The 26,667-nt window shown below is 32.8% G+C and overlaps 1 protein-coding gene across 22 annotated transcripts; it reads left to right on the top strand.

The window, feature by feature from the left end:
• The first annotated feature begins 94 nt into the window (after positions 1-94).
• LOC106119650 (perilipin-4) lies at positions 95-25,550 on the top strand. Of its 22 annotated transcripts, XM_013314729.1 has the most exons (32): positions 95-360; positions 13,662-13,841; positions 14,968-15,102; positions 15,404-15,469; positions 15,541-15,627; positions 15,790-15,888; positions 16,022-16,120; positions 16,193-16,291; positions 16,364-16,462; positions 16,840-16,938; positions 17,410-17,508; positions 17,868-17,966; positions 18,607-18,693; positions 18,770-18,856; positions 20,176-20,274; positions 20,356-20,442; positions 20,513-20,611; positions 20,684-20,782; positions 21,165-21,263; positions 21,411-21,509; positions 21,582-21,680; positions 21,757-21,855; positions 21,930-22,028; positions 22,104-22,202; positions 22,378-22,476; positions 22,553-22,651; positions 22,722-22,808; positions 23,353-23,451; positions 23,724-23,801; positions 24,126-24,266; positions 24,695-24,888; positions 25,336-25,550. In XM_013314729.1, the coding sequence occupies exons 1-32, from the start codon at positions 342-344 to the stop codon at positions 25,423-25,425; spliced, it is 3,219 nt and encodes a 1,072-aa protein (XP_013170183.1). In that variant the 5' UTR covers positions 95-341; the 3' UTR covers positions 25,426-25,550. The 22 variants fall into 22 exon arrangements, with proteins under 22 accessions (XP_013170183.1, XP_013170161.1, XP_013170173.1 ...); XM_013314707.1 differs by lacking the exons at positions 15,541-15,627; positions 15,790-15,888; positions 16,022-16,120; positions 16,193-16,291; positions 16,364-16,462 and adding an exon at positions 20,856-20,942 and having other exon boundaries at positions 25,336-25,549; XM_013314719.1 differs by lacking the exons at positions 15,541-15,627; positions 15,790-15,888; positions 16,022-16,120; positions 16,193-16,291; positions 16,364-16,462 and adding an exon at positions 20,856-20,942 and having other exon boundaries at positions 20,356-20,415; positions 20,585-20,611; positions 25,336-25,549.
• Positions 25,551-26,667: the final 1,117 nt, after the last annotated feature.

Consider the following 26,667-nt stretch of genomic DNA (forward strand, 5'->3'; position numbering starts at 1 on the left):
CCTTTGCAAGATCAAAACGTTTCTGCGCTATGACGTCATGGATAAAAATACGGTCGATTGTTTGCTCATCGCCGCAGTGGGCTCTTATGTCATTCAAGTCATTCAGTACTCGAGTACAGCGCAAGCGCAAAGTCTGCAAGTGTTGAGTGTCGATTCTCGAACTTTTTACTGTACTATCTTTCAGTTTAGTGCGTTCGTTATTCGACGAAGGTTCTTCCAGTCGCTAAGATTGAGCTATAGAGTATTGCGTATTTGCGCGTTGAATCTCTATATTTAGTGGAAATTTATTTGTTTCGAATAAATTTGTGTGTTGTTTTTGTGGTAAATTTAAAAACTGTAAGATGTTCAGCGGAATTGCAGGTAAGTTATTACTTTAATAATATACTTAAACTTTATTGGCATGTGTAAAAATTCATATTAAAAATGTACTATTTGCACATTTATTGAAATTTAAATATAAATCACGCGTGCACTTTGTTAAATTAATATAACTTGTAATTTATCTAATATATTGATTATAATACGGTAAAAAAAATATTGCGTAGAGTAGTGCTTTGTGTTATTAATAACGGATTTTTCTCGTCATTGTAATGCTAGAGTGCCTAGAATGCCTACTTATCTAAAACATACGCATAAAAATAACGTAAGTTAGACAAAATATCATGTACCTATGTAATGTAAAGTGCATGAAAATGTAGTGATTAGGATTACATAGGTAATTTAGCACCATCCATCTCAACGATTGAATAAAGAGTCATCTATTTTCCTGCATATTTATTTATATAATTTTACTTTGAAACATTACGTCATACGTATTAGATCCCAAATTATTGATTCACCAAGTTAAAAATTTAAACGTTTTTTTTTCATTGTCTGTGGCAGACTTTTACCGGTAAATTCAAAGATATAGCTGAAATGGACCTACTGAACGATGATTTTTAGGCATAGTCAACTTTTGTTAAAAATAATTTTCAGTTTTTTAAAATTTCTTTTGTTCTAGACATTTTAAAAACAAGTCTAAAAATTATAATCGGAAGCGTTTCACTACTTTCTTTAAATTTCTCATTATATTCATTGTTTTTGGATGGAAAAGAATTAACATGATTCAATAGGGATGAAAAATAGCAGTTTAATGTCTACCACATTAAACTGCTATTTTTCATCCCGATTAGCGATAGCGAAAGTTTCAACACCGTGGCGCTGTCATCGACACGACGATCGTATAGTTCGATCGATTTTCTCAAATTTACTTTTTGTATTTACATTGGTTCCCTTTCAAAAAAGGCTATCATTAACAACTATTATATACTTACTTACTCCGCTGGCGCATCGACCCAAAGTGGGTCTTGGCCTCCGACACAAGAGATCTATTATATAGACAAAGGAAAATCAGATTAACCTAACATAATTACTGCTACTCATTGACAATCGTAATTTGTATGTGCAGATCTGAGTTAGGTTATTAATATTTGTAGATGGAAAGGAGGTAGAACATGAGCTCACATAGTACACTATTACTGTAATAAATAGTTTAGTGTTATTATGTAATCAGGTTTGGAAGGATGGCAAATTGAGTCGATTTAATTTGATAAGAAAGGACATCTTTTTTAATCCTATTAGAGTTTAGTGACCGAGCCGTATTTCAATCCTCTATATTCAAAGAGAGTAGATACTGTCGTTCAAAGAACTACGTGTATTAGCTATGTCCAGCACAAACTCTGAAAAAAAACATTGAAGAAAGTATATTTCTTCAACCCATAGACTTTTGTAACAAATGGTCCTATTTTAGAGGTTATATTGGCGAAATATTTTTTTAACTAGAATTGAAACTTTTAAGTCGGTTAAAAGATGTTATTTATTTATTAAGTTCGAGTCTTTATAATAATATTTGACCTCGAATGACAAAGCGAACCAACGAGATAAGTCTTTGTTTTCTTCGGTTTTATTTATATTTAACTTGAGTAAATACATTTTTATCTCAATGACTCATAACAATGTAAATAAACAGTATTTGTTATTTACTTCAGATTGTGACTTTAATTGTCTTCACAGATTAAAATAATTGAAGTATCCAAAGATTGATCAATAAAAAAAAACAATGTGTTTTTATTCTTTGTTTCATTAGGACTTCTTTCACGTTGGCCAGTCATTTTTAACCAATTTACGGAATAATAATAATAGGCGATTCGTTACTCCTTTGCCTCTTTCTCCTATAAAAAAAACTTATAGAATAATAGAAATAGTAAATATATCTTGTAAATTACGCCGTATAGTGATCGTGTCAAAATCAGTTCTTTATTTATTGTTTTTATCACGAATATGTCAGTGTGTAGTAGTTTGTACGACGATACAACGCAATATGTAGATGTACTTATTAATTTCGACCAAGTCATTTGATTGTGTCAACTAAAATAACGCAACGGAACGAGTCACGCTCCATTAACGTCTGATATTCTAGCCAAGTACGAATGCGTTAATGTATGATTATACTTTGACTATAAAGGTACGGACTGGGCAAGGACAATGTACAAAATAAATTCTGCTACGAAACAAATTGAAACGTCTTTATGAACAAATAAATTTTCTCACAAAAACAAGCACAGAAGCAAGCTAGTTAGACTTATTGTATTTATTACAGTGGGGTATGCGTTTGACTAGTCCTGTCTCTTAAAAGTCAAAGGTTCTTGACAAGTACGAATTCGTATGATTACATAAATATGTTAACGTAGTACCTACGTGCTTGTTTACCAAACGTGTTGAGATTTCTGACCGGCATCTGTTGTACAAATATTTAACGTTGTTTGAATGTTATTTGAAATCTATTTAAAATAGCGAACATTCCAGCACGTTCTTTATAATATTATAGATGTTTCAATTAACAGTTGAGGAAATTTATTCCCTACCCACTACTACACCATGGTGAAATGTCATTGGACACTAAAAAGTCTATAGGTAGATTTGCCTAATATACATATAGAGATGTAGGTATGATTTGCCGAAGGAATGTATGGGGTGTTTACCTTATTCAATGTAAGGGCGTGTTCGTACTGTCGAAACATTCACATAAAAAGTAATGTTTAATTTAAAAAAGGAATAAACTAAATTAACGTCTACTAACCTCTAGAAGTCTCCTGGACAAAAAAGAATTGAATGACATATGGTGATGTGCTTAATTTATTACTTTACAGTAAGTCGGGCAAAATAAGCATACATAATGATTATTTCTTACACGTTTTATTTTTGTCGTGATATGAAGCCATCGGTCAGTTAGACTAATTTTATTTTTAATAATTTATAGCACGCTGAAGGTATAAAAAAAGAATGTATTAGGAATTTTATTAAGAAATCGTGCCTCACTGGCTAGCTGGATTTATAGTTTAACTGTGATGAATTAATTTCCTAGATATTATTGCAGTAAGCACAAGAAAGTGTATAATATAATTCGTTTCTGTTTCTTATTTCAAATATTTAACGACTCAAGGTCATAGGAGGGCTGCGCAGTACCCTCCCCGCATCCCGCTAGCCCCTGCTACACCTAAAATTCTGTTCTGCGCAACGTATCGCGCGAAGTTAAGAAAATTATAGTACTCATAAGTATGTGATTCGCATTTTGTGCGCAAAAATGTACATGAAGTGGAGTTACTCTTGAAGACCAAGATAGACCACATTACAAATATCGAACAGATGGCCTTTCTGGTTATAAATATAAAGTACGAGTCAGCAATTAGTGACGTAAAGGGCCAATGTTGACCTCGAAATTTCTTTGTATGTTGGTACAAGATAAAAACTCCGTAGTATCATAGCGTGTGAAATTTTCTATGACAAAAACACTGTTCTCTAGGACAAATTAAAATCTTTTAAAATTTAGTTCTTTTCCTGTGTCTCCTTTTATCTCGCCTCTTTTTGTGATCCGAATTAAATACCTATATTTTAAATTTTCATCTCAAATGTCGTTGTTTTCTGGAAGCAGTATTTTACCGGCACTGTGGGGTTTTAAAGTTTTAATAGTAAGTTCCTATATATCTATAGGTCATATATACATGTAGGAAATAATTCTCATTCGGGGAAAAGACCTGGTTAGTAAATACGGCTATACGTGTCATGTTGCAGTCTACCATTGTTAGTGAACTTCCGGTACAGTCGCGCACGCAAAAACAATAACACATATGTATAAATGACGGCCAATCAGTTCACTTTGACGTTGATGGGGGCGCTAGTGAGCTGTCGTAATTTATTTTGACTTATGCTCACCGGGTCAGATATGCTTGTCGGTCTATACTTGAATGTATTTATATAATTCCTTGTCTAACGTAATCAGAGATTTCCGGCCAGTACTTTCACGTGTGATACATAATTCTTAGGTCCAGCGCATTTGCGTTGCGGAAATTTTATTTTAGGCGACCGTACGTGCTATATGCGTTTTATTTGACGCCATTGAAACCAAATGTTAGTCACACGTTACTGTGGGTGTTTGTAATTATAGACGACGCAACCCTGGGAATAGTTCCTGTGTTGAGTTGTTGTTCTAGAATTTATGGTAACGTTAAGATGTTTGAATGTTTGACTGTTGAGGATGGAGACATACACGTTGATGCTAAATTTTAACTGTTTAAGAACGTTAATGACAATATTGTTGTACTTAATTCAATTACGACAGTGGAGGCACATCAGTTCCAGTGGCTTAACATCAGATAGGTTTGCAAATTAATCAGTTCATGTCATGTCGTAAGGAAAACCTAAGGGAACGCTCTCCCATCTCTTTCTAAAAGGCGAACCAAACTTTAGGTAACCGTATCGTTTAGCAGTGATCAAAATTACCGGTTTGTTGACTCCGCATAATGATGTTGATAGATTTATCTATGGTTTGAATGTTTGATTTCCGTGGTATTGGATACAGTAAACAAGAGAACGCCGGCATGGCGTAGGCGTGTGCCTGACCAGTCGGGGCACACGCCGGGTACGTCGGCCGAGTGCGGCTGTACTGACCGCCTCGAGGTCAGTCCGGTAACACTGAGAACTGAGTTGAATGTAGGGTTAGCTACATTGTAATTCATGGTACAGAAATATTAAAATATTAATAATAATTATTTGTATATGGTTAGAAATAACAAGCGTTGAAAGCTAGTACGTGGTTACCTAACATAAGTTTGCGTAGGGAGAAATTTCAATGTTAAATAGATGCAAACGTTATTGCTTTTATATGAACTAAGCCTCGATCTAGCGAATAAAGCCTAAACAAACCGATTTATTCGTTTTGGGGTTGCCAGTCAGCTGCTAATTAAATTAAACAATATTAGATTAATTTTGGTATTATTCAATACTATAAAATATAGAAGCGACAAATACTGGTAACCCTATACCGGTGGATCGCGAGCTTGCGTCGTAAAGCGGTACATTGTGATTGAATTAAAATTTATGATTCATTCGCACGCAGCGCGGTAATTGTGCTAAGAATGTGTTATGCCAATGGATCTCCTTTTAGACAAGCTATTATACTATACGTGAGGTAACGCATAAATGTCAAATGCTGTACAAGAAACTGGTCCAAGACTTGGAAGTTCGAAGCACAAATAACAATCTTACTAATATTATAAATGCGAATGTTTGGAAGGACTGATGGATGGATGCTTGAAGGTGAGTTCAGAATGGCTGCATGGATCTTGCTGAAATTAGGCATAAATGTGAAACATAAACTGGAAGAACACATAGACCACTAAGTTTTTTTTAATTCCTCGCAGACGGAGTCACCGGCGACAACTATTCTTAACAATAACGAGATAAATAAGTCATACACCTGATGCTAATTAAAACGAATGGATTAAATTAGTAATAACCGGCATAGGAATCCTAATAGTTATTTAAAATGTTGATCAAAATATTGTTATGACTACTTAAGATAATTTCTTACACATATTTATTTTTTTTATAAAATATTAGCAGATTTTGTTTTGTAAATTTACTAATATTTCTTTTACCATTTCCAACTAAGCTCCAGGCTTGTGCTAGGATATGGTTTACGACAGTAGTCGAATTGCGGGATTCGAACCCCCGACCTCGTAATCCGTACCCTTAACCATTAGGCTATTGACGCTTCAATAATAATAATTATTTGTATACTTTCCTAATCAATACAGATTGATCTATTTCCTTTATTGCATTGTTCTAATAATTATTTAATCGAAAGACAAAAACAATGGCTTTTGGCATAAAATTATATTATCAGTCTGGTATACAGAAATAAAAACTTGTTAGGTTGTTTATTATGCTTCAATATAATTTAAATATGTTATATTTATTATGTTTTTAAATCTACTCATTTAAAACATGTTTTGATAAACTGGTTTTTTTCCTACTTTTTTACTATCAATAAAAATAAAAACTCATAGAGTGTCAAAATGAAGAATATAAAAAAATAAGGCGATTTTGAAAGTGTAGCAAATCTCTTGCTCGTAAGCCAATTAAAAAGGCCAAATAGTAAGTCGTTTGACATGTCATGTTTTTTTTCTTAAATTTGAAACTGGCCGAATGTTAAAACTACGAATATACGCAAAGGTTAAAACTTAAAACAAAATGAAAACATATTATCAGCGTGCTGAAATGACGTCATCAAGGTCGCCCGGTGTTAGGCATGCCTCTGAGGTAACCTGTCTCTTGTGTCTCATTCCAACACATTAGTATTTATGAAGTGCAAGAGAGACAAGCTCAGCCATTTGCTCGTCTCTTTTCTTTAAAACGAATTCCTTATTTATGCATTTTTGTAACTGTTAAGTTCAGGACTACGTACTACTACAAAACAAAAACCTAAGTAATGTATGTATGGATGGATGAATTAAGTAAAAGCGAGAAGCGTTTAGATCTAATTAAACGGTATAGACATTAAAATATCTAGAAGGTATATACAGTTCATCTTTTGGAATATATCAGGAAGTGCGCGAGTTCTATACTCTTCAAAATATAAGCTAAATGACGTCATGTCTGCGTAAGATAGAATGATATAATGGGTCCGTCTATTAAGATAAAATTCTTTGAAGCCATTACATTTATGACATTAATGATGAATACTTACATGGTTATAAAACCAATTGTTTTTTTTAAAATAATTACGCAATTTCTAATCATAAACACTTTTAAGTGTTAGTAAAACTGTGGTAAAATAAGGGAGAAGTTAAATAAATAATTGGAATTTATTTATAGGTGTATTGAAGTAAATTATACCTTTATCTTGCACTAACCTATGACACGAACGTGTTGTCCAGCGGTTGAGTCTAGCACGCACTATGTGCATGATCCGATATGTCAACAACTGCGACTTTAAAGTTAATTATAAAACTGCACTGTTTCTTTGTTTATTGTATGAAGACTGCGTAGTTACACTTTATCCGTTCGTTATTATTCTTTACGACCCTTCGAGATAAATATAATTTTTCATCATATAAATACGTGGAGAGAAAGCTTTGTATATATTTTTTTTAATTTCTTGACAGCTCTTAACTTCGCGTGAGTCGTTGCGTAGAACACAATTTTAGGAGCGGGATGCGAGGGGGGGGGACATTGCGCAGTGCGCCCATGACCTTGGGCCACCAAACTTTAAGATTCGAAACGACTGACGAGTTTTTAAAGAAATTGCGGATAAACGTAAGAAGTTATAAACGTGGAATTTGACACAATTATAATCAATGTGGAGTATAATGCGTAAAGCTATATTAAATGACAAAAAAAACTATGACGGTTAATTATGGTCGAATTTTGACCAATATGTGGCCACTACTTAGGAATAATTGCCTATAAGAATACTACGATGAAGTAGGTATAATAAGTATTATAATATTTTGGTAAATGATGATTGAAAAGAGTTGTTATTGCCAGGAATCTTGTGCCGTAAGATATGAATCGATGTTTCTAGAACCTCACTTTACTAAATAACAAGTTATGCCCACGTAATTACTAAATTGCGTTTGGAAACAAGCACTTGCATGATATAGATTGACTTGGAGAGTATGTGGGCCTATGCGATGTTTCCTTTTTAACGTATATTTTTAAATGTGACTAGTAAAACGAGCTACGTTGTATTAAAATGGAGTAACGGTTTTTTTCCTCGATTCGATTTCGATCGATTTTTAATCGAATATTAATTTGTTTTTTCGTGTTTTTTTGTTATAAACATATTTTAGATTGCTTTTATTGTCTTTTTCAATTTCGTATAGAAAATAGATAAGGATACTGCCTACCATTATTTGAAACGAAAGACATGTTCATTTTCATATTCATAATGAAATTATAAAGCAGCAGTCCAGTACCTATACAGAAAAAATTATACGGTTCTATTAATCCAGTGTTGCGTCAGTCATAAAATATGTTTAAAAAATAGAGTGGAATAGCGTGTTAGGTCACGATCGGCGCCACAGAGGGCATAGTCGGCCTCGAAGCTCGATCGATACCTGGATCTCGGTTCTAGACTTTTAGCCAACGCCTATACGACTCAGCAACAGATACCTATATAATAATACCATGATTTGGTTATATAATTTTTCGACTTTGTGTTTTAAATCTATTGATTCCTTTTGTCATATTAAATAATTGGCCAAAAAGGGTGCCCTAAGTGTAGATTTTTCAAACTTTTATCATACTAAATCTACGCTAAACAATCGCTGAATAACTCTTAAACGACAATAATTGTACTTAATATCTTTCACCGATCGATTTTAAATTACGTCAGTTTGTAAACTCACTAACCTTTGTTTTCTGAGACCGAAATCTATGTATTTATACGGATATATTTTTTCACATATCGTCATTCCAATGTTGGTTTCGGAAACTCATGGTAAGCGTGATAAACTTCCAGCAAATACAAGTAAACGAATTTACATTGTGTACAGCATTCGCACAAACTCCTACAATTATATTTTTAATTTCACTGGAAACTTTTTCTATAGATATCACAATGGCATCGCGTCCAATTAAACAATGTTCATGTGCATTTCACGTGAAATTAATGACAGTTGGAATTTTATCGTATTGTTTTTTCTTTGTGGAATTCTTAGTAAACTAATTTATTTAACGCTGTATACTCTACAGTATGTTTCAAAGTTTTATCGACAAATCATTGTTTTCTCAGACCAAAATTACTTTATTTCCCCCTTGAAATAAAATATTGTCATCTCTCTCGTTATATTTAACGAAACAGAGATAACAATATGTTTTGTACAAAAATTATGATAATTTAGTTAACAGGCAATCAGCTGATGGTGTCGGGCGTCTCTCGTGCAATTTGAACATTTATAACTTAAAAATATAGCGTATTCAAAGAAGATTTCTTACTGTTAAAAAAATTATATCAGTTTTATGGTTTTCTAATTTATCTATTGCAAATAAGAGGTTTATTTCTTTGTAAAAGAAATGTAGGTTAGTCGTACTAAAAATCTTAAGGTTATTAGTGTTGCCCTGTAAATATAATATTTTTTTAAATATATCTTTGGCAACATTGTGCCAGCCAGTGTGCGATATTTTTAAGACGCGTAAATAACTACACTGACTTTCGTTGTGGAGATGTGCCAATGAATTTTAAACGGCTATTTGAGATTCAATTTTATTGTAAATATGGATGGAAGACATGATTGGTGATATTAAAAATATAATTCATGAAAAACAAATATTTGCTACAAGGATCAATTTTACTGTAGTATGTAGTAGGTAACGTTATATTACTAGTATACTAATGTCATAGTACATTACGTAAGTACTTCTTAGTATGCGCATTTGCTACTCTTAATTTTTTTAAATAACTTAATGATGTTTTAGTAGCCATCGTGGTCGATGTCTATCAAGAAATTAAAAATATTCTTAGTTTTTTAAAGAAAGAATATAAAGTAGATCGTAGACCTTCATGGTCTCCGGTTCCATGAAACTTAGCATTTTGTTACCAGCCAGTATTATCATAAATAATTGAAAAAAAAATGAATAAATCATACATACAAGCAAATGGCACTCACTTCCGAATGGTTTAGTCCAGTGCTCTCTTAGCTATTTAGGTCGACAATCACTCAAGGCGTTACGAAACGATCCCGACAGACCAATGATCCGTAACATCACTCAACACTACCAATATAGTCTGTATGTCGCAGATAAATTATTAAATCCAACATAAAAAAAATCATCCAGGTATGTGAAAAAATAAACCGTTTCAGTAGCAACCCTGGAAACAGGGCTGCTTAAATAAATGTTTACGAAATGGCGTGTATTATATTTTTTATTTATTTAACACATAACATACTTGTAGTTGTAATGTAATATATTTGCACGAATAGCTAGTATATCAAAACTGATTTAAAAACGGCTAAACACTCACGTATATTCGTCCGGTGGCGGCACCGACTAGTTTCGAGCCCATCGGGGGCCCTTCATCAGGATGAGAAACTAGTCGGTGCCGCCACCGGACGAATATACGTGAGTGTTTAGCCGTTTTTATATCAGTTTATTATAATGTCTCACGAAAGTTTGAATAATTTAATAGCTAGTATATCATTGAAACTACGAATCACTTTAGTTTATTACGTGTAGTTTATGTAGCTCCCATTTTCGATACAGTTTGTTCACTATTAGAATTTCATCGTTTTGATTAATATTCCTAGACATTTTTATTGTAGACTATAACAGGGGTCTTCTAACAAAGTTCATGTATAAATATTTTAAAAAAATGTTTAACAATATCGTTCTATGGGCCATGATTTGGAGACCCCTGACGTAAAGCATGGAAGATATATTTATATCATCAAATCAAAAATTTATTAATATAATTATTTGTATTTCCATGCTGTCCGATAGACAAGAACCTTGGTGAGTTCATTTGTATTTAATTTCTCAAATTTGTTATAATACATCAACAGCACAAAAATATCACAAATTTGGACGTTATATTTATTTTTTACCAATAATATCAACCGACGTTCTTACGGTGAAGGAAAACATCGTGATGCCACCTGCACATATCTGAGAAAAAATTCAAAGATATGTGTGAAGTCATCTTTCCGCAGGGGCCGTGTCTTCTCTGTATGATTCCAATTTTAGTATTATATATTACCGTCGAAGCAATAACAGTGTCGAACCCCTAGAGAAAAAAATGACCGCAATGCAAAAGGGCGACATTCGCAATTTATGGAACATAACGGAACACACCCACTATGAAATTAGAACAATGCGGTGTGGGCATGCCTCTATAAGGCCGGTTATTGCCCTGCCTTATGTAATAATATTTGCGCTGGATTACTTATGTATATATATTATGTCTAGACATTGCTCATATATTAATGTATTTTCGGGAATACGTAAATAATGGAATAATTAACCTATTAACCAACGCTGGATAAATAACAAATAGACAAGAAAGAAAAAAGTTTAGCTCCTGTTTTTAAATATTAATAATTTGATCCACAACCTTTCTTTTTTCGCTTAAAATATACGTAAATATGTTGTCATATAACCGACATAAAAGACGGTAAAAGCATAGGAATATTTTAGTTTATATATGTATGCTACATATTGAAACACCTTGACCGGGCCGTGATAAAAGAAAATCAATAAAGCTCGCTGCGGATATAGTTACGTAAACAGACTACTGTCGCCTACGAACTAAAGGATGATGTAATCCTGAGTTTCCACTGACCAAACATATGTATTAAAACATATCTGCCTTCAAAAAGGTACAGATAACAAAGTTTTTGTATACATGTTTCGGTTTATTTATATTAAAGTAAACCAACAAACAGTTCAAACAACGGGACCGGACACCCGAGTAACGAAAGATAGTCGAGGTCCAACCGCACTAACTCTTACAAGATTTGTTACAATAACATGACATAAATTATTCCACTAAACCCTGACTGAAATATAAAAACACTATTTTAATTAAACATTTGCTATCTTTGATTTCGTAGGCGTTTTTAGTCGACTTCTATGACAAAGTTTGTAGTAACTAAAAATGAAATTAAAACTTTTGATGAAGTATGTTAGTATTTGTATATTAATATAATTAAAAAAAGATTTTCACAATTTATTAATTCTTTCTGCTTTCGTTTAAGTTCAATTGTGTCTATTTAAAACAAACAAAATCTTTCAAAATTTCTATAGATTGAATTTTTTGTTACAAAGTAATAGTCGAAGTCGTCCTCACTTCAGCGGGGACCCTACACACCAGATTACTTGAGTCCATCGAATAACCACAATATTCTCTGACCTTATTACTGTTTACAGTTGCAGCCGCCGCGGCACCAACGTGTACGTTAACGTTAAAGTGGTCGTTAAATGTTATCGCTTTTACTTCGCATTTACATATTAATAACGGATTCACTTCTGTAATTCAATTTAGATGATGTATAATTTTATAGTAGACATTAAGTCTATTAACAAAATAAAAGAAATAAATTAGTTACTTAATTTTTTTTTAATTACATCTTAAACGTTGTGGAACAGTCGTTTGAGTAGCGAACGTACCTTTCTTAAAGGCAATGCATCTGTGGGTTATGAATGTGCATATTTTTATGGCAATAGCTTACTTCTGGTTCTTTTTATTTTAAAAAAATATTCAAAGTATTATCCTTGATTATTATTTACTAAACAAATTATTCCAATTTACATTTTTTTTGCATTATCTTAATGTGGCCAGTAATTTTTTTTCTGCAAAAGTATTCAATAAAATATGTGAATATATGTTATTTTTTTCTTTTTACGTTATACGTCCAGTATACCAGCCAGACAACCACCTGGTGTTGGTAGTAAAGGTCATCGAGTACTTGTCCTATCCTTATACAGGCTGTTACTCATTTTGCGAGACGTATTTCTTATGGAATTACATTGAATTCTTGCTCGAAAAAAATATCTGTCTTTTATATTTTACGTTTTTGATATAATTTATAATTATTTAAAGACATCTACTTATAAGTAAGAAATAAATGTGAAGTACACTAATTGATAACCTTAAACAAACCGCTAAGTAAGAGTGTCTCTTATTTTAGGAGGATTAGTGAGGATTAAGTGACAGTAACATGTATAGTCACGTTCGTTCGCGGTGTTCAACTTGTAAAAAAATGGCCTTGTTCCTTGCAACGAGACAAATTTTGCCTCTTCTTGTAAATAATCAATATCTTGTTATTGTTAATTTTTCATGTCGTCGTCTCAATGCGTGCGAAATTTTCAAATGACTGTCAGTTCAAGGTGCCACGATAGTACCTTACAAACTGTTTACAATGTGATCCGTATTCAACACGTATCCAGTAATGGCTACAGACCAACAATCACACTAATAGTCTGTATTTTATGTGCAAATGTGAAACAAATGACATATTCTATATGTTACTTGGATACAAGGAAACGCTGTTGCATTAAGAAGCAGTTAGGGTTGTCCATAGTATAATGACGATGCATAAAAGTACAAAGTTGCAAAGCATGCTTTGATACTTACAATGAAAATCCGTTAATGACTTAAATAAGAATCTTTTTGCTACAGCCCTATCCTATTGTTAGGGCTATGCCAAATGGAAATTTTATTAATTACTGCCAAGCATTTATTCCTTTCCATTTGGTACAACCGTAGCATACTTTAATTAGGGCTGTGCCAAATAGTAATTCGTAACCTAGTACTTTATTTAAATGCTATTTTAAAATTATAGGCGCTTTCCGAAGCATCGGAGAGAAAACGGCGTCTCTGTTCGAGCGTAAGAAGAAGGATGCAGAGCAGATCGCAGCTGAGAAGGCGCAAGAGGCTGCCCACGTGGTCGAGGAACAAGTCAAGAAGGCAGGAGAAATGATTGGCGGAGCTCAGCAGAATGCCAGCCAAGCGGCAGACGCAGGTCTGTTCAAAACTTTTTGATTTGCATTAAAAGTCTACTCTACGTCACTTTATGCCCCGCCTTTGTAGACAAAATTTTATTTTTTGAAATCTCGGGGACAAATTATGTTTTAACTATTAAAGAAGGGTCTTGACAGACAGACAGACGGACAACAAAGTATCCTATAAGGGTTCCGTTTTTTTTCCTATGAGGTACGAAACCCTAAAAATGTGCAACTTTTACTATAGTTTGATTATGAAACGTATTTTATTGATCTTAAGTAGGTACTTATTTTAACTGGACGATAGGCAACAAACATGTTTTTTACAATTTAATTTTTATTTAGGTACAAAACATTTAGCAATGGTTTGTAAATATTTTCTTCTATAAGTAAAACATCGTTAGATAATTATAAAAAAAAATCACTAAACAATTATCCCCTTCGTTCATAATAATTAATTCTGAACAGGATGACAACACGCAACGGTCAGGGTAAATAAACTTGTTTATCGCACAAGGTCATTTTATCAATTCGATTATCTATATTTTGTAATTTAGTACATCTTTGTTACCAACAGTGAGACATACGTGTTCAGTATTTAAAATTAAATTTCCGTATAATCGTAATGTCTTTCTTCAGTAACCTAATAAATTTCGGTAAGGTTTTATATTTATTAAATAAAAAGTAATTTAAATTGACAGTTCATTCATCATTTATTATATATAAAAGAAAGTCGTGTTAATTACACTATTTATAACTTAAGAACGGCTTTGCCGATATGGCTGGAAATTGGTGAAGATGTAGCTTATTATAGAGCCAGGAGACATAGGATTTTATTTATTCTTTTTTTTTTTCGAATTTAATGTATTCTTCCAGACTATGTTCCATATCTATGTCATTTCATCGAGATCCGTTCAACCGTTCTGGAGATACCTCCAAACAATCATCCATCTAAACATTCGCATTTACAATATTATAAAGATTAATTTTAACATCTAAATCAAAAAACATATCTGTATTTTAATAGTTATTTCCTAACAAGATATAAAAGTAGACTGCTTAAAAGACCAACTACTAAAGCTGAGTGTTTTATCCTCTTTAAATCTGAAAACTTAAGAGTAATTATTAAAATACTTATTACCACAGCGTCTAACACCAAGAACGCAGCGATTGACGCTCTCGACAAGGAGCTGTCGAAGGTGTCCCTTGCAGCTGGTGAAGCGGTGGACGCTGCCAACAAGGCGGTAGCTGATGGAAAGAAAGTCATTGATACAACTAAAGGTAAAGACTACAAAAATATTTTGCTTTTTAATTTAGGAAGACACTGCCAATATCAACATTATTAACTTTGAAACTGGTGAAGAATAAAAAGACGTAAGATTTAAAAAAAAATTGTATTATTTTTGGTAGTTTTAAATAGTTATGATAGCAATAAAATCTAGATTTTTTGCTGCAATACCTACTTTTTAGTGTAATTTTTAATTTTTTATCTATAATAGTTGTTGCTTTTTTACATCTATTTTAGCACAAATTTATAGTAAGATTCTTTTTTGTTTGCTTTATTTTTTTTTGCAATTTCTAGACACACTCGCAACCACAGTTGACAACACGAAGAAAGCAGCTGAATCCGCTTACAACACAACTAAAGGTGAGTGCTCGTACTTAGATTTTAGTTTTCTCTTTCTTCTTTTAGTTTATTTCTTTTTTAATTTTCTATAGATACTGTTAGTAACACGGTTGAGGGTACTAAGAATTTAGCACAATCTGCAATCGACACCAGTAAAAGTTATGCTGGAAGTGCCAAAGGTAAGAAAAGAAATTACAAATGCATGTTCCTAATGTAATACATTGTCTTTTATACATCCTAATTTTGGTATATTGGTTACTTTACTAATAATCTTTTTCTTTCTTCAAACTATTGAATATTACAGCTTCTAGGTGATTGTATATTTATGTATATTTTTATAGATACAGTATCGAATGTTGCACAAAGCACTGTAGATACAGCACAAAAATCTGCTTATTCAGCATTTGAAACTGGAAAATCATATGCCGTCACTGCGAAAGGTACACACTATTTTTTTGAAACCTATCATTTGACTTGGCACGTCAGGGATATGCATAGTAATATGCGTGACGTGCCAACTCAAGTACAGGGTACTTTTATGAGCTAGATTTTAATAATTTCTTCTGGTCATAGATTCTGTAGCAAATACTGTCAGTAGTACAGTAGATACGACACAAAAAGCTGCACAATCAGTTCTAGAGACAGGAAAAACGTATGCAACCAGTGCAAAAGGTACATACAAAAGCAGATATGTTTATAAACCAAAATGAACTCTATTTTAATAGCAATAAAATTGTATTTTAGATACTTTAGCAAATACTGTATCTAGTGCCGCGGATACGACACAGAAAACTGCACTGTCCGCATTTGAAACTGGTAAATTATATGCAACAAGTGCAAAAGGTAAAATTACGATTGATTTTAATTAAAGATAACTTCAAAATGAAACATAATTTGATTTGAATATATTTGTAGATACTGTATCAAGCAATATAAATGCAGCTGTTGATACAACACAAAAAACAGCACAATCTGCTTTTGATACTGGAAAATCTTACGCGGCCAGTGCACAAGGTATAAAAAACATAAGACTTTAAATCTTAATTATAATAGGAAAGGCATATCCTCCCCTATATTAAACTATCCAAACTTTCGTGAGACATTATACTAAACTGATATATAAACACGGCTCACTCACGTATATTAGTCCCTCCTCCCCTCTAGTTTCTATGTCTGAGTGTCAAGGTCATTTTCTTCCATAACTTTTATAAAATATATCCAGGGCCGGCTTTAACATTTATGGTGCCTTTTTTCTTTCGTCTCGAGGGAAATCTTTCAATAATAGACCTTAAGAAACGCAGTAGGCACCCCTTTACAACCACTCTGTCGCTTACGTTTAGTATGATTTGGTGTTGTCGGAGATTAGTTACGTAAATAATGTAATGTTTTAGATAAAGTATCAAACACATTGAACACTACTGTTGACACAACGCAGAAAACAGCACAATCCGCTCTTAATACCGGGAAGGCATATGCTTCTACTGCTAAAGGTAAACTTTAAGACTAAATTTCAAATAACATTTTTAAACTTTCGTGAGACATTATAATAAACTTATATGAAAACGTCTAAAAACTCACGAATATTCGTTTACTGTTAGGAAGAAAATCTGACATTGTGCCGGTGTACAACACTAGCCTTATTAAAATATCAACGTTTATGTCCCCTCACTAATCAATCTGACATTTGACTGAGTAACAAAAACGCGCCATTCGCGCCAAAAGATCCTAACTTATAATGTCTAAAAAAATAAGATTTTTAGTACAAGAAGTTTATAGCGTAGTTAGTAGCATTGAACGTGTTAAAAAGTATTTAAAAATCAAATTGATAAAGTTATCAAGAAGAAGTATCTGAAATGAGAAGAAATACTGACATTTTATAAGTAAAACTTCATAGAACATACAATTGCGGAGTTTTTTTTGTTTAGTTTTTTTTATATACTGTTTAATTTTTATTTATTTAGACACCGTGGCTGATTCAGTTAACACAACTGTTGAAGGAACGAAAAGCGCAGTTCACTCTGCCGTTGATACATCTAAATCTTATTTAGATTCTACTAAAGGTATTTTATATTCTCTATGTCTAAAGTAGCGTTTCTATTATCATAAATAACAAACACATTTGTGTCTTAGCAATTCCAAATTAACATTTTTTTCAATCATTTTTAAATGTTAATTAATAGTTCAGATTGTTTTTGTTCTATCTTACTAATATAAATGCGAATGTTTAGATGGATGGATGTTTAAAAGTATCTCCAAAAAGGTTCAACGGATCTCGATGAAATTTGGCATAAATATAGAACACAGTCTGGAAGAACACATTAGCAATTTATAATGTTTTTTTTTAATTCCGCGCGGACGGAAGCATAGGCGACAGCTAGTTTACTGATAATCAAATCTATGTTTATTTTAATGGCTTTAGAATCATCGCAAACATCTGTACATAATACGCGTGATGCTTCAAAGAACTATGTAACAACAATGTTTGACATTAACAAGACGTATTTAGACACCGCGAAAGGTAATACTGGCTTTTTTGTTTGTTTCTTATTTATCATCAGATCACAATACGTCCCCACCGAGGGGCTCAGGGCCTACCCTAAATTACGAGTGACTAGGCCATAGCCAACCACGCTGGCCAAGTGCGGGTTGGTTGACTTAACACATATCTTTGAATTTCTTCTCAGATATGTGCAGGTTGTATCACGATGTCTTTTCCTTTACCGTAAGAACCTCGGATCGAATCGAAAAACATATTGGTACATGGCGGGATTCGAACCGAGGATCTGCAGATTGCAAGTCAAGTGCTTGCTTAAGCCACCGACGCTCCAACTCGTTTATAATTAAGAAGGTCTTTATTTTAAAACTAAACATATATCAAAATGTTAATTAAATTTAGTAAAAATGTTCTTAATACTAAGAATTAACGGACAAAGTATAATCATTATAGGAAGGGCTTACGACTCGGATAAAGGTAACGGAATGTTACCTTTGTCATCAGATTTGTAAACTAATAAAGATTAGATAAAAATAGTATTTGTTTATTATTGACATATGTTTTCGTGTAATATTTACGCTAATAATTATTTTTATAATCATTAATTTGCAGCATCTTTTAAATAAAATACGTTTTAAATTCTATAAATTTTATCATCTTTTAGATACAGTGCAAAGTACAATAGATACGACAAAAAATGCTGCACAAAATGTAGTTGAAACAGGCAAGAGTTATGTTGACACCGCCAAAGGTAATGCAACGAAATTATTAAAAATGGAATAGATGTTTTTTTTTCTTAATGTTCATAAGTTTTATACAATTGATAGATACGGTGGCCGGTACAGTAGACACGACCAAAAAAGCTGCCACTACTGCTGTAGACACAAGTATTTCTTATATGGGAGCTGCGAAAGGTATAAAATTATAATTTTTTAACTAGGAAATTAATTAAAGAATTAAATAATAGAATATATATTTAGTTTTAATTTTTTTGATTCTAGCTGACTATTAAAATGGTAAAAGGTTTTTAAGTGCAATTAAAAAAAAATACATATTTGACACAAATTAGCTATCATGTAGCACAACGTGCTTATTACGAATATTCGTGAGAACGTTTTCGTAACGTCATCGACGTATTAAAATTTGTGCAACGCCCCTACCGGGCGTAAACTACACTAACTTATCACATACTAATTTTGACACATTTTGTCTATGACATTACAAAGGCGCGTGTCACAAATATTCATGCTAGGTCCTTGTTTTTTTTAATCACAATGTGTATTCACTAATTTGTTCGTAATTTTATCACAGTTGTTATATTTTTTCATATAGACACCGCGTTATTTTTCTATACATTTTCTCATTAATTCCTCTTTACTCAGTACAGTGGGTACATTAAAAAAAAAATTTTACCTTTGATATACAGCTTTGGTAGGAAGCGCTAAAGGTACTGCTAAAATCATTGTAATAAGTTTTTATTTGATTGATTTTTTAATTACTATTTTAATGAAACAGTTCAAAGTACATTTAATACTGCTGGGGATAAACGTTCAACGGTTGTAGAAAACGCTAAAGGTATTTTAACACGTTCACTGCAACAAGGTAACAGGCGCTTCGGCCTGCCGCGGTATTTTAGCTAGTGATAGATCAAGTCATTAATGAAGTCTTACCTCAGTTGTGGTGAGAATTCCGTTTATTATGGAATCAATTCTAATATGAACACACTATGTAAACTTGCACAAGTTTTAAGCAAAAGTTAGCACGAGAACTGGTCTTACATTTATTAACTTCGTCTTAACTTATTCTCAGATGATAAAAATAACTTAAAACAGAATTCTGCGGACAAGAAGGTAAGGCACAAAAGAAAATATGACCTCCGTGGATAGTGACAAGTAAACGCAAACATCGCTTTCCCTGAATTATTTCTCATTTTCTATTTGGCAGATCCCGTGGTTATGAGCCACTGAAGAAAGTTAGGGTTTAGGTTATTCTAACAGTAAAAACAAATATGTATACATCACGTTTTCGCAAAGTTATAGCGATTTAATTAACACCCTTGCTAGAGGGTCGAAAGAGACGCTTACTACGCACTGGTAAAAATATCGTTAGAGGCGCATTTCGACCCGGCGTCGCACCAGATGTAGGTTTATGATTATATTTACCGCAGCGAAAGTGTTAAGACTTAATAGTGATTATATTTGGACTGGAAGAGTAAAGTTTATGTTTTTTGTAGATACAGTAGTTAACGCTGTTAGTAGCACAGTAGATACGACTAAAAATGCAGCTGCATCTGCTGTAGAAAAAGGCGCAGCTTTTGTAGGAACAGCTAAAGGTACGATTTTTTAACAAAAATAAGTATTGTTTTGCTTTGCTTACTTTTATTTTGCTTCTTACTTTTACTTTACTTTTGTAGAAACTGTAGCAAATACAGTGGACACAACTAAAAACGTTGCTGCTTCAGCTGTTGATAAAGGTGTAGGATACGTTGGAAGTGCTAAAGGTAACATCGAGACACAGAAAGTGTGTGGATGCATGCACTACGATTAATTCATTTATTACTATTTTTGTAGATACAGTAGTTAACACGGTTACCAGCACAGTAGATTCAACTAAGAATGTCGCTGCTTCAGCAGTTGATAAAGGTGTTGGTTTTGTAGGAACTGCTAAAGGTAATGATAGATCCAAATAGTATTCAGGTATGGACTGATGGGAAAATATTTAGATTATGAGTTATTTTGTAGATACAGTAGTTAATACAGTTGGAAGCACAATAGATACGACTAAAAATGTTGCTGCGTCAGCTGCTGAAAAGGGTGCAGCTTTAGTTGGTGGTGCTAAAGGTAATAAAGTAGCCAATTATTTAAGAGATTGACGTTTAGAGCCATTATTTCGATCATTTTTTTTTCTTTGTAGACATGGTATATACAACTGTTGACACAACAAAAAACGTAGCCGCATCTGCAGTAGATAAAGGCGTAGGTTATGTTGGAAGTGCCAAAGGTAATATTGAGAGAATTACATAAAGTGTGCAGTTAAATGCACTGTGATTATTTAAGTACTAATTAAAAGTTATATAGTAAGAACATAGTTTATCCAAAGCGATATTTATTGGACACGAATTTATTTCAATAACATGAAATTGAATGTTCGTAATTTGTCCTGTGTGCGTCAGTTAATTTAAACCTATAGGTATCATACAATGCTTGTATAATTTCTTTGTAGACACAGTAGTTAACACGGTTACCAGCACAGTAGATACAACAAAAAATGTCGCTGCTTCAGCAGTTGATAAAGGTGCAGCTATTGTAGGAAGTGCCAAAGGTAATATTAGAAGTACTAATTGAAGGATATAAAGTAAAAAATACGGAAGAATTTCGTCCATAACACGAAATTTTATGTTCGTAATTTGTCCTACGTGCAGTTCATTTAGATATTTATATCATAAAACTTTTGTGATTATTTTTGTAGATACAGTAGTTAACACGGTTACCAGCACAGTAGATTCAACTAAGAATGTCGCTGCTTCAGCAGTTGATAAAGGTGTTGGTTTTGTAGGAACTGCTAAAGGTAATGATAGATCCAATTAGTATTCAGGTATGGACTGATGGGAAAATATTTAGATTATGAGTTATTTTGTAGATACAGTAGTTAACACAGTTGGAAGCACAATAGATACGTCTAAAAATGTTGCTGCGTCAGCTGCTGAAAAGAGTGCAGCTTTTGTTGGTGGTGCCAAAGGTAATATAAAAGTCACAGATTATTTGAACGATTGACTTGTAGATACATTATTTCGATCAAATCTTTTTCTTTGTAGATACATTAGTTAACACTGTTACCAGCACTGTAGATACAACCAAAAACCTTGCTGCTTCAGCAGTAGATAAAGGCGTAGGTTACGTTGGAAGTGCCAAAGGTAACATTGCAAGAAATACATAATGCGGGCATTTTAATGCATTCGGATTATTCATTCCTTTATTATTATTGTAGATACAGTAGTTAACACAGTTGGAAGCACAATAGATACAACCAAGAATGTCGCTGCTTCAGCAGTTGATAAAGGTGTTGGTTTTGTAGGAACTGCTAAAGGTAATGATAGAGCCATTTATTTTTGAGTTATGGACAATTTACGGGGTAATATTTAGATTATGAGTTATTTTGTAGATACAGTAGTTAATACAGTTGGAAGTACAATAGATTCAACTAAGAATGTCGCTGCGTCAGCTGCTGAAAAGAGTGCAGCTTTTGTTGGTGGTGCCAAAGGTATTGTTAGAAGTACTAATTAAAAGTTGTATAGTAAGAACATAGTTTATCCAAAGCGATATTTATTGGACACGTTTTTACTTCAATATCATGAAATTGAATGTTCGTAATTTATTCTGATTGCAACATTTAATTTATACATAGATATCAAAATGCTTTTATCATTTTTTTGTAGATACAGTAGTTAACACTGTTACCAGCACAGTAGATACGACTAAAAATGTTGCTGCATCAGCAGTAGACAAAGGTGTTGGCTATGTAGGAAGTGCTAAAGGTAATAAAAAACGATATGAAGTAATTGAATTGACGTATTATAGGAATAAAATTTTGATTGTGCCTTTAATTTGTAGATGCAATAGTAAAAACCGTTGGTAACACAGTAGATACAACTAAGAATGTAGCTGCATCTGCAGTAGATAAAAGTGCAGAATTTGTTAGTTCTGCTAAAGGTAACGCGCGTAGAATTTAATTATCTATATATACGAAGTATTTTCCCTGTATATATTTTATATTTTGTAGATACGGTAGTGAACACAGTTGATACAAGTAAAAATGCAGCTGCATCTGCAATAGACAAAAGTGCAGCATTTTTAGGAAGTGCCAAAGGTATTATTAAACGTTTTAGTGTACGTACAGTCAGCTGCATAAATATGTATACATCTTAGGAATATTATTAACGTTGGGACAAATGGATTTATGTTTTTAACAAGGTATCTCCAGAACGGCTGCACGGATCTCGCAGAAATTTGAAATAGATGTCGAACATAGAACACATAGATAACCAATTAAGTGTGATTTTTTAATTCCGCGCTAAAGGAGTTGTAGCGACAGCTATTTACTATAATTTAGAAACTTATATACATCTTAGGTTTAAAAATACGTTTGCATTAATTCGTCAATAACATGTAATCATGATCGAAAGCATACAGATGGATCAATGCATCCAAATTTCGGAAACCAAAGGAGTTTACAGCTTTATAAATGCTTTCATATTTATACAGCTGACTGTACCAGAATTGTTTGATTCATTTTAAATAAAAATTCATAATATTTAAATTTCATTTTGACCATAAATTGTTATAGACGTACGTGCATAACTGTCATCCTTCGAATTTGTCTATTTTTTTTAATTTGGTATTAATTATTGTAGATACATTCTCAAGCTCTGTTAGTAGTACAGTAGACACGACGAAGGGCGTAGCTAGTGCCGTTGTAGACAAAGGATCCTCTTTCGTAGTAGGCGCTAAAGGTATTTCATCCTAAGTTCAAAATGCGAAAATTATAACAGCTTGTGAAAATCTTACGTACTTTAATTTATTAAATGCTTTTGTGGTATTATGCTGTTCTTTTCTTGTTTCTGGTTGCATGAGGTTAAGTTTTAATACTTATTAGTTAGACTAAATTCCTTTAGTAACTGAAACAAATGAATGCAGTGTTACTAAAATCCCGCGCTTCATTTACAAGGTATGTTGCTTTATTTGGTATTTGTTTATTTATTGAATAAATTTATACGATTTATAGACATTTTTAAAACGAAAATTGGAGCTACAGACAAAGATGTACCAACAGAATGGGATGAATTAGCCGAAGATACAACCGGTATTAGAGTGAAAGCTAACAATAATAACTGTGTTTTGTGATATTTTCAGCTATTTAATGACTAATTTGATAATTAGAGAGTTTTACCATAAAATTGACTTAGTGCCTAATGTGTGGCATTAATTTACCTAAAATGTACCAAACCTTTAAACAACAAGTTAAAAAAAAGTTGCAATAAGATCATAACATAACTTTGAACAGTTTGGCCTAATGCCTAATAAAATCAAAAACTTTTACAATATAAATTTAGGTTTGCTTATGCTTTTAAAGGGTGTTCAAGCCATTTATTATTTTGATTTGTTTAAATGTAAGTTTCTTTCGCAGACACCATCAATACGACTGTTGACACGACGAAGAAGGCAGCTGAAGACGCTAAGGCGCAGGCTGTGAAGGCCGCTGAAGAAGCCAAGGAGAAAGCGCGACTGGCAGCCGAGGCCGCCAAGGAGGAAGCCAAGAGAGCCGCCAGTGAGTAAACAATTTCATTCATTCATCATTAGCAAATTTAAAAACTACTGCCAATTATGATATTGAAGAAGGAAGGTCTTAGAAGGTGACTGTGAGACAAAAGAATGCCAAAGGAATTAAAACAAAACGATATTATTTTTCATTTCCTTTACATCTTTGTAATATACTAAATGGAGATAATTGCATAACTCCACATTCAGGTTTCAATTTGGGCACAAGAAAGCTAAGATATTCTTGATTTACCTTGTATGAATAATAACAATAAAACATACATAGGTCTGTAATTTAAAAAAATCATATGAACAGTACGTAGGTATGCCAGGCCTTAAACAAAATAACCTGATTAAAGGTTTTGTGACAGTCGACGGGATGAACTACGTTTACGTGTAAACGAACTCAGGCTTATGATTTTATAAATACGGTAATAGATGCAGCAGTGGAAGAATCTAAGAAGGCAGCAGAGAAAGCCGCGGCGGACGCCAGCAATGCTGTCCACAGCACTGTTGACAACACACTGAAGCGCGTGGAGGACGCCGCCGACCAGGGCCTCAAGAATGCCAGCAATGTAGTAGACGCTAAGATCAAGGACGCAGACAAGTTCCTCAGCGAGAAGCGAGATGCGGTAATTATATCAATTACTTCAGATCTTTTTTAGAAGTTTTAATACCCTTATTCTAGCTAATAATAGTTAATGGATAACCTGTCCTAACGTGTCTTGGGATCGAATTTCACTTTTCGATGTCTATAAACCTCTTTAAATCTTTAGTTTCCTGATAAATCTTCAACAATATATGTAATTATTGTAGTTATCTATCTTTAAACATAATTAGTTTCCTTTGGCGCGAATGGCGCGCTTTCGTAACAAAGTCAAGTGTCAGAATGATTAGTGAGGAGACATAAACGTCGACATTTTTGTAAGGCTAGTGTTGCGCAGCACATCGGCACAGAGTCGGATTTTCTTCCTAACACAAAATAGATAGAAGAAAAGAAAGATAATATTATCACAGTTATCTTCTTTTTTATAATACTTACTAAAACTTACATTAAATGTAATTTTTGTTTTTTCCAGCTGGTAACAAACATTTCGTCCGCGGCGAATGATGGCGCACAAGGCGCTGCCAACCTGCTCAGCAAGGGATTGGCTACTTTCCCTAAATAATCACACCTCATAAATGAAATAAAAACCCTTTTAAATGTCTCATAAAAACATAAAGTCATCCGGGAAACTGACAGACTGTTTTGTAAATATATTATTATATTGTATTTTATTGAAAACATATTTGTAAAATAAAAGATTATATTACAAATTATAAATATATAAATATGTTATTTATATAAAAATAAACAATTACATGTTATTACTGAATTATAAATATTAAAATCTGTTGGATTTCCCATTCATTTTATTTAATTATTTTTGCACATTTCTTATATGAATATGCAATATCAGGTACAATTTTTAGTTTTTAGTAATACAAATTAAAATCTGCTATGATTTGTGTATGATTTTAAAGAATGCTTTAAAATTATATATTTTGCTTAGTTATTTTTAAATCTCTATATATGTACTCGTCTAGTTGTAAATAGTATAAGTTATTTTAAGATAAACGTTCTTTTTTGCATTTCGAATGCATTTTGGCTTGCATTTCGTTGTTGCAATCACATGCTTTGCTTAAACCGTCCGTAAAAATTGCCTTTATATACTCAGGCAATTAAAAATATTTTATTTATACATGTTAAAAAAAATGCAAAATTATTTTATTCATAATATGTATTACCTTATTTCTATTCTTGTAATGAAAAGTTAATAAACCCGTTTATATACAGATTAAAAAGTACATATTTTCATATTTTGTGATACGATTATAAGCTTTTAATAGCTTAAAAATGAATCATGTATGTGTCAAATATTGTTAATTTTGTGTTTTAAGCATGTTGTGCTATTTCGTCTAAAGCTATTTTTCAAAAATTCTGTCTAAGTTTTATTATTTAATAAATGCATTGCCATCCATTTTGTTGTTTTAATTAATAAACAGGAATTTAGAACTAGTGATACTTAAACCGATTTTTTTTAATTTTTTACATGTTATTTTTTAAAAGTAAGAAAACATTAGACGAACCGCTGCCCGCCTGAGGTTTGATACGAGAGCCATGGACATGCGCAACACCAGAAAAGCATCAAATACATTGCTGGCCTTTTAGAGTGCAGTTCGTTCTTTTCTTGAAGGACCCTTAGTCATAACAGTTTAAGAATATCGCTGGGGGTCGAAAACCTTCGATAAAAGAATTTCACAACTAAATCTAGGTATTCCTACTTAGGCAGCAAAAAAAATGTATTTTAGTCACTTTTTCTTAGTATTTCTCGCAGGAAAAAATTGCATTATGTCCTTGCAAGGAGTTC

This window comes from Papilio xuthus, unplaced genomic scaffold (genome assembly GCF_000836235.2).
Source record: "Papilio xuthus unplaced genomic scaffold, Pxut_1.1 DF827135.1, whole genome shotgun sequence".
Taxonomy (NCBI): Eukaryota; Metazoa; Arthropoda; class Insecta; order Lepidoptera; family Papilionidae; genus Papilio; species Papilio xuthus.

Bases quoted from the DNA above. Each gene is read 5' to 3' on its own strand.
- LOC106119650 (XM_013314729.1), top strand. The intron at 22,029-22,103 runs GTAATGATAGAG...GTTATTTTGTAG, and splicing joins TTTTGTAGGAACTGCTAAAG to ATACAGTAGTTAATACAGTT. The intron at 23,452-23,723 runs GTATTTCATCCT...TACGATTTATAG, and splicing joins TTTCGTAGTAGGCGCTAAAG to ACATTTTTAAAACGAAAATT.